Source organism: Lolium perenne, chromosome 4 (genome assembly GCF_019359855.2).
Source record: "Lolium perenne isolate Kyuss_39 chromosome 4, Kyuss_2.0, whole genome shotgun sequence".
Lineage (NCBI taxonomy): Eukaryota > Viridiplantae > Streptophyta > Magnoliopsida > Poales > Poaceae > Lolium > Lolium perenne.
In genome coordinates, this window is record NC_067247.2 from 381812340 (window position 1) to 381832209 (window position 19870).

At 45.6% G+C, this 19870-nt stretch overlaps 2 protein-coding genes across 3 annotated transcripts; one reads left to right on the plus strand and one right to left on the minus strand.

The window, feature by feature from the left end:
- Positions 1-4639: 4639 nt before the first annotated feature.
- On the plus strand, positions 4640-9939 carry LOC127297252 (uncharacterized). Of its 2 annotated transcripts, none has more exons than XM_051327546.2 (13): positions 4640-4975; positions 5417-5592; positions 5674-5777; positions 6013-6096; positions 6193-6296; positions 6375-6461; positions 6919-7121; positions 7466-7667; positions 7751-7801; positions 7879-7977; positions 8097-8156; positions 8439-8563; positions 8665-9939. In XM_051327546.2, the coding sequence occupies exons 1-13, from the start codon at positions 4763-4765 to the stop codon at positions 9752-9754; spliced, it is 2598 nt and encodes an 865-aa protein (XP_051183506.1). In that variant the 5' UTR covers positions 4640-4762; the 3' UTR covers positions 9755-9939. The 2 variants fall into 2 exon arrangements, with proteins under 2 accessions (XP_051183506.1, XP_051183507.1); XM_051327547.2 differs by having other exon boundaries at positions 8442-8563.
- A 239-nt stretch (positions 9940-10178) lies between these two features.
- On the minus strand, positions 10179-13009 carry LOC127297253 (bZIP transcription factor 29). The gene is made up of 4 exons (XM_051327548.2): positions 11964-13009; positions 11660-11792; positions 11407-11491; positions 10179-10654 (listed from the first exon to the last, which is right to left on the minus strand). Exons 1-4 carry the CDS (start codon positions 12743-12745, stop codon positions 10440-10442), a joined length of 1215 nt encoding a protein of 404 aa, XP_051183508.1. The 5' UTR covers positions 12746-13009; the 3' UTR covers positions 10179-10439.
- Between the last annotated feature and the right edge of the window lie 6861 nt (positions 13010-19870).

Genomic DNA, 19870 nt, shown 5'->3' on the forward strand with positions numbered 1-19870 from the left:
GCAGGGATTACGTGCTATTCTCTCCGACAATACATCACATTCATCTTTTACCATATCGCTCTCTCAATTGTTTTGCTAGAGGGGACTATCACGGTATCGTCGGCAAGTACGTCCTCACAACAATGAGAGATAGAGCGGGCGTGAGATCTGGTGTGTGGGACATTGATATGCACAGTTTACCTAGGTTGCAGATCCACGACGGTGGCAGGTCTCTACTCCTGCTATAAATCAGTGTAAGGCAACAAGTGCGAATGGTTACAATGATGTGTGTTTTTTGTGCCCTTAGGCTTACCGAGGGCCGGCTTATATACTACGTCTAGCCTAGGGTTTGCACGGAAGTACTTACCGACTATGCTAAGGAGTCCTAAACCGGCACACGAGCCAAGTTGGGTACTCCAAGTATCTTCCTTGGACCCCTAGCTACATGCTATCTTGCCCACCTTTGTCGGACTCCATCTTGGGCTTCTAGACAGCTGAGTCCTTGGTGGATGGAGCTTCGTGGTGTGCTATTCGAACACACCCCTTAAGGGCTACCCTGGTCCATCAGTATATGGCCACGTCATGTGTATAACTATTTCGTATATCCTCACAAGCCAATAGCTGCAGCTAGACACCGTGTAGACGCGTGAAGGAGATCACTCAGCTCAAGATGTCCCATATAGCTCCATCTCGCAGTTTTGACCCTCCAGGAAGGAGAAATCGACCGGAGAATCTTTGAATCAAGGGCCCGACGTCATCTTCCACACGGCTAGCCGAGCACAACACCATCGATTCATCCATGTTTAGTCATGTTACGATCTGAACGAGCGGCCAAGGTCGGAGGCGGAGACGAGAGGGGCGGAGACAGAGATGAGCGACTGGGGTTAGAGGCGAACAAGCTTGTGCGAGATTCGTCACTGGAGTAGTGGTGCCACTGCTACCGACGAGTGCGTGTGAGCGATGAACGCACGAGGCTCGAGAGGGATGGGCTCCTAGAATATTTTTTTCCTAAAAACAACTCCGGAATTGGTTTAGATCAGGATTCTCAAGTTCAAGATACAATCGATAGGGATATGAAGTTTATGGTTTAATATTTCACCAAATTTCTACGAATTTAATTTTAAAATAGATTTTTTCCTTTATTTTTTCAGTAAATTTCTACGAATTCAATTTGAAAATAGGAGTATCATCGATCACCAGAGGTTAGAGGCATTCATGGCATGGCCGTGTACTCGGCCACTCAGGAGTCATGTTTCTGCTGGAGTCCGCGCGCCTTTCTGTCGGCAATGATTCCGGAGCAAACATGTAGCGGCATGATCGCAGACGTGCTTGCTGAATGATGGGCACCACGCTGCGATAGTTCCATCCGACTGCGGACTGCGCACAGCCAACAAAAAGAAATTGTGTTATGGTGAGGTCTCTGTCGGGCTTTCTTTTTCTCATCCAAGATTGATGCATGCGCCGCTTGACAATTGTCAAAGCATGCACGCATGCCATATCAAACGGCAGGAATCGCCCACCAAATTAACAATGTCGTTGTTCGGGTCACTTTCCAATGTCAGATCCCGAAAATGAACACAAATGGCCAACCAAGATTGGTGGGCGGTTAGTTTGATCTTGGTTGTATGGTCAGTACATAAAAAATATTGTTTGGTTCACTACCGAAAGCTGATCAAGGGTGGTTGGATTGCTCAATTTGCTAATACCCAGATCGAGCCAATCAATCGTCTCCTCTTTGAACCATCCAGCTCTATTCCACCAGGGCTCAAACCACGCTTTGGTATCTCGTAAGAAAAGTGAAATTTCTTTTAATAAGAGATGACGTTTTCATCGATAGTGATGTCAAGTTTTGCAGGGTTAATTTTCTATATACACACGTTTAGGGGGAGCTTTTCTTTTGTTGATACACTATGATAATTGTTCTCTATTTGCTAAATCCTGGTATTGTCAAGGGGGACATTAAAAGAACATTTCATGATCTCTAGGGTTTTGCGTGTTTGATAACAACATCGGTGACGATCTAAACTTGTGTTAAGTGTGTAACAGATAAAGAAAAAGTATCACGTTTGATACTATCGATCCCCTCAAAAAGGAAGAAAAAAGGTGGGCTGAAAATCCATGAGGCCGGCACTGTCGGTGGTTGCACCCCGGCACTGCCGGTGGTTGCACCTCGGCACTGCCGGCTAACCACTGTCGACCAGCTGAGCTAATTTTTCAGGGCCGGCACTGCCGCTGAAGTCATCCCAATGGGCAGATTTGGTGGAGGGGTATTTAAGGAACTTCGCCCATGTAGGAATTACACTAACAATAGTCTAGCAGCCTTGGTTTGGCCACTGAGCTGTATGTGTGGCCTGCTTGGTTTAACGCTTAGTGCAAAATAGGATCCCGCACTGCTTGATCTAAGGGCATGTACAATTGTCATAAGTAAGTTGTCTGTAAGCCATGCCAGCTAGGATATTTGGCGACGTGGAGAAGATAAAGGAAGGAGAGAGAAAGAGGGCGTCGGTGAAGATACAGACGGTCGACTCGCGTGAAAATCGCTCGCTACCGACTCCTCTTTTTCCATTGTACGAATGGCTGGCGGTATTGTGGCCCCAAATTAGAATCGTGCTGCCCGTTTTCTGCACGGTAGCTGGAGGTAGTTAAGAGTTTGTTCTAATTTTGTCAACGTAATTTGCTGTTTTATGGGATGGTACAGATAGCCAAAAAACAAACAGTTGTAGAGGGTGTTTGTATGTCTGTCTACAAGTGACGTGGAGGGATGCTACCGATAGCAAGCGTCTATACGCATGTACATGCTCTAACTCATCGTATGTTGCCATCGGTTTCCGTTTCTCGCGGAGATGTGGAGATCGTGCGGGAGAGGAAGAGAGCGCGAAGTTGCGGGATTGATGGAGAAGAGGAAGAGCCTGGCGTCACTGGTCATATGCGGCGGCCAGATTCGTTCGGTGTTTATGTAGATGTCGATATAGAAGACCAACAGTGCTGGCAGCCTGACACATCACGTGAACATCAATGAAGATGGAGGAGTGGGCTGAAGTACTTGGATGGACTGCTACGGTTGCTGTTCTATCGCTAAATAATTCTTTTGTGTTGTGGTGAGGATAACGAAGTCGAATTGAGCTGAAACGGAAATGGAACTGAAGGGAACCTGGTGGGAAAAGGGGTGACGTGGCCTCACGAGAGACAGTGAAATTGAGACTAACTATTTAGAAATAGAAGATTTATGAGCGTCTCCGTCTCTACTCTAGTGTGTTTTGCAAAAAAAAAAAAAAATCACCCCCATCTCATGTAAGGCTACGAAATAAAGAATAATTTACCACTACCACTAAGAAACAAATGGCGCAAAAAGTGTGTTTTGTTGTGGAAAATATGGTCATTTCTTTTGAGTTTAAAGTTCTCTAGAAACATGGCTATGGATTGCGACATAAATAAGCTCTGACGCAAAGAAGCTCTTGGAAACTGGCGATGATAAAACCACGGGGTGTCAAGACCTAGTTAGCATACTCATGAAAGCACGTGGAAATTATAGTCACGAAGACCGCAACACATCGGAAAATTTATCTAGGTTTGGGCCATCGTGATGATGGATAAAAGTTCTACTCATGCATTGCTCTTGTATCAACAAAGATGATAACAATGAATATATAGTGTGTATTTGCGAAAGCGAGAGGTGATCTTGACGATACGATGGTGGACAATTAGGGTTTATGAATCCCCACATCGATTGCATTTGGGCGAAGATCTAGATGGTGATGATCTCGTATTACATAGGTCTTTGGGGTCGAAAGGTGTCCCTTTTATACAAGTCGCCATTGTAGGTGACACCTTCCACATGTACATGAGTCCTTGAGATCTTCATCTTGTTCTCCAAGTCTTTCCTTCGAATCATGTGATATGCCTTGTGAAAGGGATTCGGTAGGGGTCTTCTAGAAAGATGATTTTCAACTTGTATTATATGGCTGACCTAACAAGTAACAACTACTCATGGGGTACAATGCCAAGTATGCAACGCACCTATGGCTCGACATAAACCATGTTCTTGTTCTTTTTGGCTTATGAAATTTGAAGTTCGTTGACTCGTCAATAGATTGAAGGCCTATAGTGTTTCAGATGTTTGTGTTGTATTTCAGTGATAAAATCGTTTTCGTTAGATGTCTTCTACCATAATGTGAGCAAGAAAATGAATTTGGTACATGGTTTACACACCATAAGCATGACCATCTAAACATTGGCACTATGAACATGACACTCGAAAGACCTGCTCGTTGCACAACCAAATTTACTCGCACTATTGAATTGCTTGGTATAAACAGATTTACTGCAGATACGCATACATGGATGTTCTGCATACATCTGCGTTACATGCGTACTCTCATTGCTCAAATACTACAAAAAAAAAAGATTTTGCTAGGAACGATTCATGTGAAAAAAGGTTTGACAAAACAATACTACATAAAAAGGTCTTACAAGTTACAAAAACGTGTAAGTAAAATTATACTGAAAAATAAACGCAGCAGGGCTCACCGTGACACGTTCTAACCTGGTCTATCTTCCAAAAGAGTTCCTTCTCGAACACACAGCGGCAAAGCCGGTCATCTTCTTCCCGGTAGTACCATTACCAACCAACGCCTGATCTGCATCCAACAGCCCAGCGAGACCAGTCTCACCCGCGCAAATCTCAACACCACGCGGCCCGCCTCCACCAACTGCCACTCACCCTTCCTCCTACCCACCGCCCCCTCCGCCGCCGGCCGGTGCGCCGCCGTGGGCTGACCTCTGTATGTTGGCGACGCCGACGATGGCGTCCAAGGTCCAGTCGCCCGTCTCCTGCACGGGGCCGTCGCCGGCCAAGCCCACGCCGCCCACGCCGGGGTCCGCCGACGAGATGCGCGCCGTGGCGCGCAAGTTCGCCGACCAGCCGCTCCAGAACCCGGAGCCCGGCGTCTGGGCCGTCCTCACGGCCATCTCCCAGAACGCCCGCCACCGCCCCGAGGTCCCCCTCCCCTTTCTTAAACCCTAGACCTGAAGCCCTGTATTTCTTCCCTTTTGGGTACTCGGCATTGCAGTCACTCTATGCCTTTGTTCCTGTCTCACTTTGTTCCGGCTGCGTTGCTTCTTAATCTGTACTCATTGTATATATAGCACCACCCATCGATAGAGACAATCATTGTACTCTTCGCCGATGTAGGATTTACAGTAATACTAATAGTCTAGCAGCCTTGGTTCTGCCACTGAGCTGTATGTTTGGCAGACAGCCAGCCTGCTTGAACTTCCTTGGCTATAATGCAGCCATTGTTGTTGATTAATTTCGAACTTGCTTCAGTCAACGGCTCGCCGCTTCGGCGGTTTTTACCTCTCAGTTGTTCATGCCGCCATTTTAACAACGAGCCATAAGTTTGCTGACTTGAATCCTTGGTTTTTCTCCATACTGAAGGGGATGAACATCCTGTTGAGTGCCGACGAGCACATCCTAGGCCGCACAGTCGAGAACCCCCGCTTTAGGATTTCTGCTCTGGCAGTCAGTGGGAAGCATTGCAGGATATATAGGGACACTGCGCTGGAGGAGCTGAGACGCGACGAGCCTGTGCCTGTTTACTTCAAGGACACAAGGTTTCTTCTGCTTCTGGGTCTTGCGCTATTTAGCAAACAAAATATTTCCTTTTCTTGAATTAACCTGTTGTAGCTCTGCAGCACGAATGGCACATACGTCAACTGGAAAAAGTTCACCAAAAAATCACCTCCGGTCAAGCTTAATCATGGGGACATCATATCATTTTCCTCAGCTCCTCATATCGGTAAAATGGACATTGGCTTGTGCCTACTATGTTCTACTCCTATCTTGTTTGGTGTTCTGTATCAGCATTTTTAGAGTTTTCCCCTGCTTGTTTCCTTGCTGATTTAGCGATGTACACTTCATTTTGTTGCTATTGTCATGCTTCTGGTTTCTCTTGCATGCATTATCACTGTTTTCATTTTATAGATGTGATATTACCTTCTGATCCTCATATAACATGTATATTGATTTTATAGAGGCCTCGTATGCATTCGTCTATCGCGAAGTTAATGCAGTCAGTTGCGTAGGGAATGGTACTACCGCTCTTAAAAGAAAGTCAGGTAAGAGGGATTATGATGTCTTATGATTTACCCTTCACATTTCCCATACAAATTATAAGTTCTGAGATACCCCCACCATTTATATTTAATTTAAAGGGGAGATTGGTTCTGAAAACAAGAGGCTGAAGGGTCTTGGCATCGGTTCTTCTGATGGTCCTGTTTCACTAGATGATGTTCGAAGACTAGAAAAATCTAATGCTGTAAGTTGGCTTCTTAGAGATGGCAATAGTTTATTTCCCTTGCATTCTCATCATCTTATTAAACTGAAACCATTGCAGGAGCTCAGGGAACAACTTGAGGCACATGTTGTCACAATTGAGACATTAAGAACTGAAAGAAAAATAGCTGAAGCGGAGCATGAAAAGGTATCTGCTAGCACAAACAAGTAATTGCTTGTTTATCGTTTTGGTGTTACAGGTCTCCTGGTTATGTGAGTGTTCTACATGCCACAGGGCCACTTCTAATTTTTCTCCGGTCGATGGAATAAACCAATAATGCTGTTGCATATTCTGTTGTCAATACGCTAATACCCTTTGCGCTTCTAAATTTAAACATTTTCCCCTTTTGGTTGTTGCCAAGTTGTTTTTCACAGTTATTTTCTTGTTGATATAATATGCTAATATTCTGTTCTTGTCAAGTTGTTTTTCACAGTTATTTTCTTGTTGTGTAATACGCTAATACCCTTTGCGCTTCTAAATTTAAACATTTTCCCCTTTTGGTTGAAATTGTCCATCTGCTGTCAGCAACTATATGATTATGAAATTTTACTCATGGATGCCCTTTTCACTAACTGAGTTTTATTGTGCAAATCTGATTATGTAGGAACTGAAAGAGATCAAAGAAACTACATCATCTTCTTATCTCGACCAGACTAAATCTCTTCAGTTAGCACTAGAGGAGAAACAAAAACAACTAGATTCTTTTAGTACATCAAATACAGAGTTACAGAACTCCGTAAAAGATCTGAATGAGAGGCTTAGTGCATCTAAACAATCACGTTCTGATGCTGATGAGATAATTAACAGGTAAGCTTCATAAATCCTAACTGTTGGATTTTTTTTTTGTACCACTCCTGTTATCCTGTAACAGTAAGGAATTTTGCTTGTAACTTTCCATATCATAACGCTCCATGGATTCCATATTCTGTTGAAAACCTCACATTCGGAATCAGGTGTTCGATAGGATTATAGAGGAATTGCTATATTTCCTACAACTATCCCGTGAAATGTGTTCCAAAGAGGCCAAGTCTAAGTTTCCATATTGCATGTTTGTTGCTCCAGGGATAAAGGGCTAACCTTACCAAAACTAGCTTATATAACGTATGAAGTCTACTGCTAGCACCACTCATATAGAGTTGAAATATTTTCAGCCAGAAGACAAATATATGCGAGCTTGAGGAACAACTAAGCGATGAGAGAAACATGAGAATAGAGGAGCGTGATAAGGCTGCAGAGGACCTTAAATCTGCAGTGCATAAAGTACAAGCAGAGGCTGAAGACAAAATGAAGAAACAGACTGAGGTTTACCTTAAACAGCAAAGGGAACAGAAAGAGTTCATTACCAAGCTTCAGGTTTTAATCTACTCTTCGTGTTTTAGTCAAAGATCAGCTGACTAATTCAAGTCCACGATCTCATGTATTAAAATAATTTTCAGGAAGCAGAAAAGGAGACACGTTTACTCGTGGAAACGTTAAGGTCCAAGCTGGTATGCATTTATTGCAATTGCTCCTTTTAAGTAATGCCATTCTGTTACTGTATCTCAGCTGTTGCATTCTCACACAGGAAGACTCTCGTGAAAGCCTCGTAATATCTGAGAAGAAAGTGCGAGAGCTGGAAACTCAACTCCAGGATGAGCAGCTTGTATCTGCTAACAATCAAAAGGTATCATGAAGTTCTGCTCATGTTAAACTTTGTACAAGCTACATACATCCATGTAAAGTATTTTTATGTTTTGTTCTTTAATTGTCATATTGTTTCTTTTTTTGCTATTGAAATTGCAGAAATCTGATAATCTGGAAACCGAACTGAGGAAACTCAAGAAAGAGCTTGAACATGAGAAGGTAGAAAATTGTTCCAAGTCACATAATTGGACTTTCTGTTTCTCTGATGTTTCATCATATGAGCAAATCAAGTTGGTCTTCCTTAGCTTTCTCCATGCGACTTATTCATGGTCCTTTTTTTTTTCTGTTGTGCCTTTGCCTCTGGTTGTTCATGGGTTCAAAGTTGTATTGTCCATGTATTTGTTTGGCAACAAAAAATTTAACTGTATTTCATGCACCATCCATCTTTTTATGGGCTATACTCCATTACTTACAATCTGATTATACATGTGCTAATGTTAGCAGGCTGCTCGGGAAGAAGCGTGGGCAAAGGTTTCATCACTTGAGCTTGAAGTAGCTGCTACAATGAGAGATCTGGAACTTGAAAAGCGTAGATATCAAGGGGCCAGAGAAAGAGTTATTTTACGGTATGCATCTAGCTTTGGTCTCATATGTAGGCGATATAAATCCAAGTTTGTAGGACTAACCCTATCTACAATCCTTTTTTTTCCGCTGTTGCTTACTTCAGAGAGACCCAACTGCGTGCTTTCTATTCAACTACGGAAGAGATCTCTTCTCTATTTGCAAAACAGCAGGAACAGCTTAAAGCTATGCAGAGAACTTTAGAGGATGAAGAGAATTACGAGAGCACATTGATGGGTCTTGATCTTAATGAAGTACCACTAGCAAATGTGACCTCTGATGATGCCCGTGTAAAGCCAGTAGACTACGTAAAAGATTCAGTGGAAGCTTCTGGTGAGAATACCCAGGCAAGTGGACATAGTTCTAGTGATGAAGATGCTGACATGACCGAGCAGCAGGATGGTGGTACCAGAGTTGAAGGGGGCACTCAAGACCTAGAGTGCACTACTCCTGAAAGGTCAGTGGAGAAACTAGGGTATGATTCCCATGGTGATCGTGCTGCTACAGCTACTGAGCAAGTGCCGACTGATACCGAGCAATTTCCGGAGACAGAAAGCCAAGCCGGTATTGCTGGCTGCAATGATCAAAATTCCATCAACAGCGTTATGGCAGGAGATACTATGCAGCTAGAGGATGACGTGCAGGTACAAGAAAACGAGGAATCTAACTTGATCCCCAAAGATGGAGGGCAGCCATTAGTAAACGAGGAACAACAATCTTTAACCCTCAAAGATGGCATTGGCCAGTGTTCTGAAGAAAAACGTGAGGGCGACTGCTCTGAGAGCAAACGTGAGGACACACAAACTGGAACTATTCGCACAGCTGATCTGCTGGCCTCAGAACTTGCCGGTAGCTGGGCAGTGGATACAGGACCATCCGTCAATGGGGAGAATGAATCTCCGTGCAGCTCAGGTGGTGATCCCCGTGGAGAACAGGATGATGACGTAGGAGAACGAGCAGCTGCTGATGCTTTGACCAGTTTGGTGAACTCTGATGGCCATTCAGCTGGTAGCCAGACTAATGTTGCTGATCGGCGTGTTATTAATCATATGATTGGACTTCTTAATCCTGAAAAGAAGCTCCCAGGAAGTGGCGCAGGAGATGATGATTCAACGTCTGATGATGATGATGAGACTCAGGAAGGCAGCGAGACAGGGGATGACAGTGAAGCCATGGTTGAGGATTCTGTTGGGTAGGCAAAAGCAGCTGATCTTCCTCGTATATATGTCAATTTTAGAAATCTGCACCCTTGAGTCGGGGTGTGAGTTTGTATCATTCTGTCTCGTTGTGTAATTTTTGTCATTGTGCTTCTGGTTTCTTTGTACCAGTACTTGTCCAAGCTGTAATATCTAGTTCTTAGTGTTAGTTTATTGGTATTGCCTATCGTAATTCTTATTTCTCAAGTTGACCAGTTATACATAAAACCCATGATATTTGTTTAAAGAAAGCACAGTGTGCTAGCAACTGGAAAGGCACCGGATAACAAGAAATAAAAGTGAAATATCTCGCAATCCAAGATGAATTTGCCATGCCTACAACATTCTTGTCATGTATATATAGAATATTGTTAGGCCTATAACCAGGCAACCAAGCTGCAGAAAATACTACCCAAACATAGGATAGTACAAAAGAATATATTATTAATCAGCTACGACTCCACCAGTTTGGTGACTGAAATTTAACATCCAAAGAATCAATGAACATAAGAAAAGAAAAGTACAGGCAGGGTTCATGGCCTGGAAAAATTACAAGGTGATTATTGACGACATTAAAACAAATGAGTCAGGAAACCATATAAACTTCATCTCATCTAAACAAACCAATTTTTTCTTTCGATCTGTCTGCAATGTTTCTCTACTCCCAATTCCTCTGTAATCGTTCTCATGATTCATGGTTGTTTGCTGCGCCATTCTGCTGTTGTTGCTGCTGCAGTTGGTAGAACGGTATGGGTGTAGCCTGCTGCTGTTGTTGCTGTTGGAGCTGGAACATCTGGTTCTGCTGAGCCATGCCGTTGGAGGAGCAGGAGTCGCCGACGCCGAGCTCCGCCGTCGCGATCTTCAGGCGCTGGACTTCACCGGTCAGTGCCTCGTTCAGAGCTGCTCATCAGAAGGAAAAGAAGGAAGATCAAGACCATGAATTTAACCTATACTAATATGTAAGCACATTCTCAATTCTGGGGCGATGTTTTACAGTAATTGGATAATTTGATAGAAACATGATTGCTGCATTTGCAGATAAATTAAGGATGAGCTGATGATCAGGTTTTGTTAAAAGCGGTGGGCATCCAAGATCGTTGGGGCAGCGGGCTTCTTGTGAGCCAGCAAAAGGGAGATATGTGGGCGCAGACTAAGCTATCACATGCCACCCGAGAGGATAAAGAAACACTTGCCTGATCAAAGTCACCGCAGAATATGAATGAATACTCTAGAGTCAAAACATTACTCTACTCAGCTGCAAATCTGCCTTCCTACATGCTAGCTACTAACAAGGTCGATCTTGAGAGAAAGCAGCATATTTTATCTGGGGGATAATATAAAAGGGAAGCAAATCTTGGTTGCTGATGATGATTGCTAACTGCTAAGCACATCCCAATCTGCTAGTACTAGTGTCATGGCAACGACTACCGGCATGGCGCGAGCTACCTACCAAGAATTTGAGAGCCGTGAGCACACGTACGCACTGATGCTGAGCACTACTCTCGGACGACAGATAAACATGTCGACGTCAGGAACCGCGATAGTACGATAAGGACTATCTAGTGCCAAGCACATCGGTCGGGCGTTGACGAGCAGAGCACGCACGGCACGAGCACGACAATGGTGGGAGGAGAGAGGTTGAAGATACGCACCGTCGCGGAGCTGCGCCTGCTGCTCCATGGCCTGCAGCCGGAACCTCAGCTCGTTGTTCTGCGTCGCCACCCCGGCTGAGTCGCGCTGCCAAAATGAGTTTTAGTGATCAGAATTCAGAATTCAGAATTCAGAATTCAGAAGTGAACATAATCTGAACTGCATTTGAACAATTGAGCAGAATCTGAAGTGCATTTCAATTTGGTTGGATGTTGCTCGGACCTCGGAGGAGCAAGAAGGAAGAAGAAAGGGTACCTGGAGGAGCGTGACCTGCGCGGACAGCGTGGTGGCCTCCGTCTGCAGGATCTGCACCTTCTGCTCCAGCTCCACGATGTAGCGCATCTTGCGCTCCTTGGACCGCGCCGCCGACTGCCTGTTGGCCAGCACCCTGGATGATGGAGCAGCGATCCAACCAAAGAAAACAGCTTGATCAGTGGACGAATTCAGTACTACTAGCACATTGTAGGCGGTGATCGTTGATCGATCATTTGCAACTTTCAGGAAAGAAGAGCTTGCGGCGAGTGGCGACCAAGAGCACGATTCCGGTGAAATTGCTTACCTCTTGACGCGCTTTGGGTCGGCGAGCGCCATCTCGGCGAGCTTCTCGTCGGCCATGATCTTCTTCATCTCGGCAGGGGTGAACTCGCCGCTGCCGAACTCGAGGCTGAACATGGTCCCGGCGCCGCCCCCGCCGTTCGACGCCCCGCCGGCGCCGGAGAAGTTGAGCCTCCCCATGAGGCTGTCCATGGACAGGCTCCTGGCGTGCCGCCCGGCCGCCGGCTCCCCGGCTGCGTTCCTCTTGACGCCCGCGCCGTCGGCCCAGCCGCGGATCCCGGCGGCGGCGCACTCCTCGGAGTCGTCGTTCTCGCTGCTGCAGGCCTTGGCGCTGCTCCCGCGGCTGTCGGGCGAGGAGTTGAGCGCGTCGAGGTTGTCGAGGTTGAGGTAGGAGTTGAAGAGGTCGTCGCCGTCGTTGCCCCAGCCGCCGGCCTCCGTCTTGGGCTGCGGCAGCAGCTGGTGCTGCTGCGACGACGAGGGCGGGAAGTAGCCCGCGAACGGCACGTCGCTGCGGGAGCGGCGGTGCGCCGGGGGCGCCGCCGGCGCCGGCGACTTGCGCGAGGAGGAGTCCTCCATGCACACGTCGCCGCGCTGCCCGTTGAAGGAGGTAGGCGGCGTCGGCGGCAGCCCTGCTGCCCTCGGCTTGGCCGTGGCCGCCGGCGCGGGATGCTCGGCGCCGAACGTCGCCGCCATCTGCAATGGCGACATCCCCTGCTGCACCTGCACCTGCAGCTGCTGCTGCTGCTGCATCAGCGCGGCCGCGCGGGCCTCGCCAACGCGCTCCATTGCTACTACCTCGCTGCTCCCTCCGCCAAGATCTCGAGTCCCTCCCCGACGCAGTTCGATCGGGCCACAAACACGAAGAGAAGAAACTCAGAACGCAAATGCGCGGCGACTGACGGACGGCGGATGCAAAAATGGAAAAATGGAAAGGGATCGCGCCGAAGGGGATTTTGCCGAGCGGTGGGAGACGACGACGGCTTTAAGGCTGGGTATTTAATGGCCGTTGGATCGTTCGGTGGGGGCTCGTGTTCGTGCTCCCGTTCCCGTTTCTTGCCTTCTTCTTCTTTGGTGCGCTCGCCTGGGAGGTCGCTAGGCGCCACTTTTTACAGCCTAGCACGCGGTTGTTTTGATTCGCTAAATTTTTCCAATACCCATCCGGCAAGGCAAGGCGACCTGGCCGTATCTATCTATCTACTGGCCGCTTGTGGAAACTTCGTACGCGCATAGTAGCTGCTTCAGATGCTGCCGATGGAAGAGTGTGGGGCGGCTGCCGCGCAGTCGAGACGGCATGCAATTTTGTGTACGGATCTGGCTGCTGATCCGGTGCATAGTGGTGGGTTTTTTCCTCCCCTTGTAGGGCAATGTGTCTTATGTGGGAATGGGGTGGCCAGCCAGAACCTCATCAATGGCCCGTGGAAGAAAAATAATTGCTATGTACAAAGACAATAAATATAAATAATATAGTACAAAAAATATATTGTGCCATTTCTGGTAATAAATGATAGTATATTTCATAATTCACCATCAAATTGTTTTACTGAGAAAAGTTACACGGTACAATAAAGAAAATAGTATCCTTATAGATTTTGTGAAAAGATCTCGCCTTAGCTAAGAGAAGACCGTTTTTCTCTTTCTCCGTTGTCTCTCTTCCAATTAAGCAAAATATCCGACAAGGCAACCGTAAGGGAAAGCCGGCGTCATCCCGTTCTACATGCGCTAATATAGTGCGACAGATTACACACAAGACACATTTAGAAGTTGCAAAGTGCGTGATACCTCACCGTTGTCGTCTACCGTCGCTTTAAAATTGGACACCAGCGACACGTCGTGCCAAGCTTTTAAAATTCCCGCGTTCACTCATTATAAATTTTCCAAAATAAGCAGTAGGAAACATGTCGTGTGTACAGTTGGATCGAGTGGGCTTCTATAAAGGGCGGACACAATTTCAGGGGTCCCACCCTAGATTCGAATCCTAGAAGATTTCGAATGCGCATGCCGAGCCTAAGTCCAAGCTCTTCCGTTGGCACCTCCACAGAAAGCTATAAATGGACAAGTTTTTACCAAAAATCATTAACATGTAAAATACAAATTAATATTATTAAATAGATAATAAAATATATTTTCATATGGTGTCTACATAATATTATATTTATTGATAGATTGTTCTGAAAGTATTGTCAAACTTTACTTGGTTTGATTTTAAAAAAATAAACTTTGGGATGGAGGTAGTAATGGACAGTGTAGAAAGACAATAAATAGATATGATATGATGCATGATCTTTTTTGTCATTTCTAACAATAAATGATAGTTAACTAAAATTTAGCATGAAATTGTTTTACTGATAAAATTTATATCATACAATGAAGAAAATAATATCCTTTTAGATTTTGTAAAAAGATCTTTGTTTACCTAAGGGAAAGAAATTTGCCCTTTCTTCGTTCTCTCTCTTCCAACTAATAAAAAAATTCTGACGTGGCAACCATAAGGGAAGGCTGGCGTTACCCCGTTATACATGCGCTAATATACCTTGACTGCCTCTTCCCGTTATTATCAAGGAAAAAAGTGCATTTGGCATTGGCCGTTTAGGAGATCCTCAGGTGATACATATGGCCTCTGGAACATAGGCCCATTATTTTGTCTATTTGGACGGGGACCGTCCCGCTGATCGCTCGTTACTTCGCTGGTAATCATGTCTATTGTTCTTTCCGCCAGTTGTTCGGAAGCCAGCCGATATTTGGCCAGGACCGTCATAGTCAGAGAACTGTCGAGAGAAACGTCGTCTATTTTGATTATTTCGGCTGCGGTCCTCCTCAGGCGACCTATGCCGCTTGTTATGAACAACATCTCCATCCGCCCAACGATTCACTATTTCCATAAGTGTTGCTATTGTCTTTGGGTTGGTCCTTCCCAAATCCTCGACTAAGTCCTTTCTTCGGATTCTAGCAACAAACGCATCTATTGCTCTCTCATCAGATATGTTTTCTGCCGAGTTTTTGATGATGTTCCACCTCTGGATATATGTCCTCATAGATTCATCATACTTCTGTCTGCAAGCCCTTAATTGCTCCAATGACGCGGGTTTCTTGCATGTGGATAGAAAATTCTTCACAAATATCTCCTCGAAAGTTTCCCAGCTGTCGATGGATCCATGCGGCAACTTTTTTATCCATGATATTGCTGCTCCGCTCAAGTGCACCTGGATGCTTTGCACGACCGTTGCTTTAGTTCCACCTATCAACTTCACCGTCTCCAGGTAGTCGACTAACCAATCCTCAGGATCTTGCAAGTCGTCGAACTTCTTGTAGTTGTCGGGCAATTTAAACCCGGATGGGACCCAAGTTTTACGAACTCGTCGGGTAAAACAAGGAAGCCCACACTTATCCTCCTCATCAACCTCAGGTGAATGGCGATGTTCTCTCCTTTCTTGCCGCGCTCTATCGACCCGCGCCTGTGTTGCTGTATCTCTTGCACCACTTGTTCTCGGAGGATCTTGTACTACCACTATGGGTCGTGGACTATTTTGCCTTGGCGCACCTTCGGGAGGTGTACTTGTACTTGCGAACGCTGTTTCCATGGCTCCAACTCCTGCCATAGCCATATTGTACAATGCTTCTCTCGGATCTCCGAGAGGTGGCCTGGATGCGAGTATGAAAGCTTGGGTCGCCATATATCCTGCTTCTGGTGTCTTGGGAATAATATTTCCCCTTGTGTCTATCGACATAAAGGACATGTCGAGGTTCTGTACTAGATTCCCCCTCTCGGTTTCAGGTATATGCTGCAACCGAGACCTTGCCCTGTTGCGAGCTGCTCTGTGACTATCTCCTCCTGAAGCACCTGACTGTTGACTCAGCTCAGCTCTTCACCTGCTTGACGCGGAAGCTGCGGCCCTTCTCCTATCAAGCTCGTCTTTCTGTTTTTCTAGTTCTTGTCCAGCACGGGCGAGTTTATATTGATATGCTTGCAACTCTTCAGCTGTGGCAGTCGTAGTCATTGGCTCCGTGCCATCGATGGCTTTTGCAGCTCTGTCCCAAGCTGCTTGTGGAAGTTGTACCATCTTCCGTGTTTCAGATCCGACATACTTGGTGCCTAAACCGCGCATAAGATCAGCGGGATCGATGTATGGATTTCCCACATCATCGAAAGCATCTGATGTTCCTTCTGTGGGCGACTTGATTCTCCAATTACATAGACTTGATGATTTTTTAGAGTTTGACTTTCGTTAAGGTTGGTGACACCGTCGTATAGATCGGCGAAGACCTCCCTAACAGAAGTAGGCTTGTCGATGAAGTCGAAACAATCGATGCTGTCTGAGTCGCTGCTTATATTGGAGTCCGCAGACGACTCGAAAAACATGTTGCCGAAAAGTTTGACGAGTTTTCCGCTTGTCGCAGTCTTGACGAAGCGTGGCGGCGAGATCTCCTTGGCGCCTGTCTCGAACGATGACGACGATTCCGAAAGATCGGAGTCGGCCGCCGACGATTCCGATAAAACCGGAACCTCGAGACGATGTGATCCCTCTTTTCCGACGCGGAAGTGGAACCTCCCGAACGTCATCTCCATAGGCTTCTCCAGATACGCATATGCATCCAAACGGGAGGGCGGGTGAGGAACAAAATCGACTAGACCAGTTTCGATATGTTTACCTCTGTCCATCGCGTTGCTTTCCACCGAAGATGTCAACGATGTTGAACGTGCCATCGAGATCAGCCCCTTGACGCCTCTTTTCCCCACGTTCGGCGCCAATTGACAAGGTATCGACTTGTCGATGTCTACAGATTGTAGACTAGGGTTTTCGTAGGAAGTAGAGGGCAAGTAGATCTCGAAGGTTCAGCCGGAAAAGTACTCGACTGCTAGAAAACTAGGGTTGAGTTGACAATGAAATCGATGCTCTCTTCATCCCTCGACTCCCCCTTATATAGGAGGCGGAGCCGAGGGTTTTACATTACACAAGGTTACAGATTCCGGGAGACTCTTTGAGTTCGACCCGTAAAGTTACAAATCTCTTTATTCCTAATACAATTCTATCTTTCCATATTATAGCTAATTGGAATTCCGGGCTTCATAGTCGTCAACTCATGGGCCTTCAGTAAACCCTGGGTACCATCTTTGGCAAGCCCATTGGGGGTGCCTATGTCATATGGTGAGATAGATTACACAAAAAACACATTCAGAAGTTGCGACGTGGCAACGTGGTATCTGACCGTTGTCATATAGCTTTTTTTAAATTGGATGCTAGCGACCCACCGCACCAAGCTTTTAAAATTCCCGCGTTCACTCTTTATAAATTTTGCAAAATAAGCAGTAGGAAACATGCCATGTGTACAACTGGATGGAGTAGGCTTCTATTGAGCGTGAGCACAATTCCAGGGATCCCACCCTAGTTTCGAAGCCTGGAAGATTTTGAACCCGCATGCTAAGCCTAAGTGCAAGCCCTTATTTTTGGCGTGCCCTCCACGGAAAGCTATTGGCGGCGGACATGTTAGCCATTAGGGGTTCGCCCATGATCCTATGCTAGATTTGCCTCAGTGCTCCTAAGACGACAACAACCTTTGCAAAGAATGTCCTTTCACCACCGCCGTTTGGAACCTCTAAGGGTATTTTACCCTTGACCGTTAGTATATTGGTTAAGTGCACTTTTGGTCCCTCAAATCTTGCAAAAGTCTAATTTTGGTCATTCAACACTATTTTGGTCTAAATCTGCCCTCAAAGTCTTAATGAAGTCCAATTTTGTCCTTGGCGGCGGTTTAATGATGGCTGACTGGTTTTGACTTTATTTTTTGCCATCATGGAAAAAATTCGCTGGTTTTAATCTACGTGGAATCATTGGTCCTCGTCCTTAATCAACAAACAGGAAAAATCACCTTGCCCTAAGACACATGTGTGCCGCATGTGCCTTTCTCGCTTGGTGCAGCCGTCCTCGCCACCACCTGGCTCTGCCTTTCATCCTAACGCAAAAGCCCTCACATGTTCGTGGATTCCGCCTTTCTCGTTCGGCTTATCCGTGTTCAAAGTGTCAGGCGTCGCCGCTAGGTGTTGGAGAAGAGTTAGGGTTGCTAAGACAAACAGATAATGACCATGATCATGAGCTCCCCAATGAACGTTCGTATGCTAATTACATAACTGGTCTCATCGTGAGATGGTCCTACATGGTAGAAACAAGAGTAAAAAACAGGTCAACCATCGGTAAAGTGCTACCAGGGATCAAAATTGGACTTAATTAAGAGTTTGGGGGCAGATTTAGACCAAAATAGAGTTGAGGGATCAAAATTAGACTTCTGCAAGACATGAGGGACAAAAAAATGCATGTAACCCTAAATATAAATGATAGGATGCATTATTGTTTTTGTCATTTCTAGCAATAAATGATAGTTAATTAAAATTCAGCATGAAATTGTTTTACGGATAAAAGTTATATGGTACAGTGAAGAAAATAGTATCCTTTTAGATTTTGTAAAAAGATCTTCGTTTAGCTAAGAGAAAACAATTTTCCCTTTCTTCTTCGAACTAATAAAAAAATCTGACGTGGCAACCATAAGGGAAGGCCGATGTCACCCTGTTGTACATGCGCTAATATGGTGCGACAAAGTACATACAAAACACATTCACAAGTTGCGACATGGAAACATGGTATCTGACCGTTGTCATATAGCGTCGTTTTAAAATTGGACGCTAGCGACCCATCGCGCTAATCTTTTAAAATTCTCGTGTTCACTCTTTATAAATTTTCCAAAATAAGCACTACGAAACATGTCGTGTGTACAATTGTGTGTACAACTGAATCGAGTAGGCTTCTATTAAGCGCGAGCATAATTCTAGGGGTCCCACCCTAGATTTGAATCCTGGAAGAGTTTGAACCTGCATGCCAAGCTTAAGTACAAGCTCTTCTTTTGGCATGCCCTCCACGGAAAGTTATTGGCAGCAGACATGTTAGCCTTCAGGGGTTTGCCCCGTGATCCTATGTCAGCTTTGCCTCAGTGCTCATGAGACGGCCAACAACCTTTGCAAGGATTGTCCTTTCACCGCCGCTGTTTGGAACCTCTAAGGGTAATTTACCCTTAACCATTATATTGGTTAATGATGACACCATAGCTAAAGTGTGGCCTAATATTTTCTAAAAGTGTATACACATGTTTTAGTCCACTATTTGTGTTGGTATGTTGTTGGAGAGCCCCCCTTATATGAAGATAAAATGTATCGATGTTTTTCTTGTTCCTCCCTTATTTATGTTTGAGCCAACAAGAAACACCACACTATTAAATTTCGCAGTCTCGATGAGCTTAATAGGTGTGAAATCATGGCCTATGTCTCAATAGGATTGATAGGATACTCATATAAAAAAGTTGCACCTTCTTTCCGGAAGCTCATCTCTAAAGAACTCTAAGATTAAGAAGTGTGCTTGGCGCGAAGTGTTTTCAGAATGGGTGACCAAACGGGAAGTTGATCCTTGGTGCCCACAAGTGAGGATAAACTGCGCACGAAAGACATGTATTGGTCTATGGGGCTGGAGTAGAGATCATAGAGAGCTCTTAAGCATAATAGGCATGACCCCGTGGTGGACGGGGTGTTATAATAGGGATGTTACCATAGCCAAATATACAAATCCTACCACATCCATATCACACCCAAAAGAGCTAGGAGTTATAGTGCTTCCAAGAAAACACGTTTTGAGCTAAGTTTGGGCTCCCGGTTCCTGGCCCGATCTATCAGCGGGATGTCTGGCCGGATCGGTCTAGATAGAACCCTACACCGAGGTTCGACTGGCCAGCCCCTGGTGTCATTTAGCCTCTGGTTTTTGGTTCGGTCGATCGACCCTGGTATCAGGGCCGTTGGTTCCCTGCTTGGTCTACACGCATGTGGACCAACTAGCCTCGAGTGGCTTTCCGGCCCCCTCGGGTGTGTACCGATCT

Coding starts and splice junctions, on each gene's coding strand:
- LOC127297252 (XM_051327546.2), top strand. CDS start 4,763: ATGTTGGCGACGCCGACGATGGCGTCCAAGGTCCAGTCGCCCGTCTCC. Junction 5,593..5,673: donor GTTTACTTCAAGGACACAAG/GTTTCTTCTGCT, acceptor GTAGCTCTGCAG/CACGAATGGCACATACGTCA. Junction 5,778..6,012: donor TTCCTCAGCTCCTCATATCG/GTAAAATGGACA, acceptor TTGATTTTATAG/AGGCCTCGTATGCATTCGTC.
- LOC127297253 (XM_051327548.2), bottom strand. CDS start 12,745: ATGGAGCGCGTTGGCGAGGCCCGCGCGGCCGCGCTGATGCAGCAGCAG. Junction 11,492..11,659: donor CGCAGGTCACGCTCCTCCAG/GTACCCTTTCTT, acceptor TCATTTTGGCAG/CGCGACTCAGCCGGGGTGGC. Junction 10,655..11,406: donor GCAGGCGCAGCTCCGCGACG/GTGCGTATCTTC, acceptor TCTGATGAGCAG/CTCTGAACGAGGCACTGACC.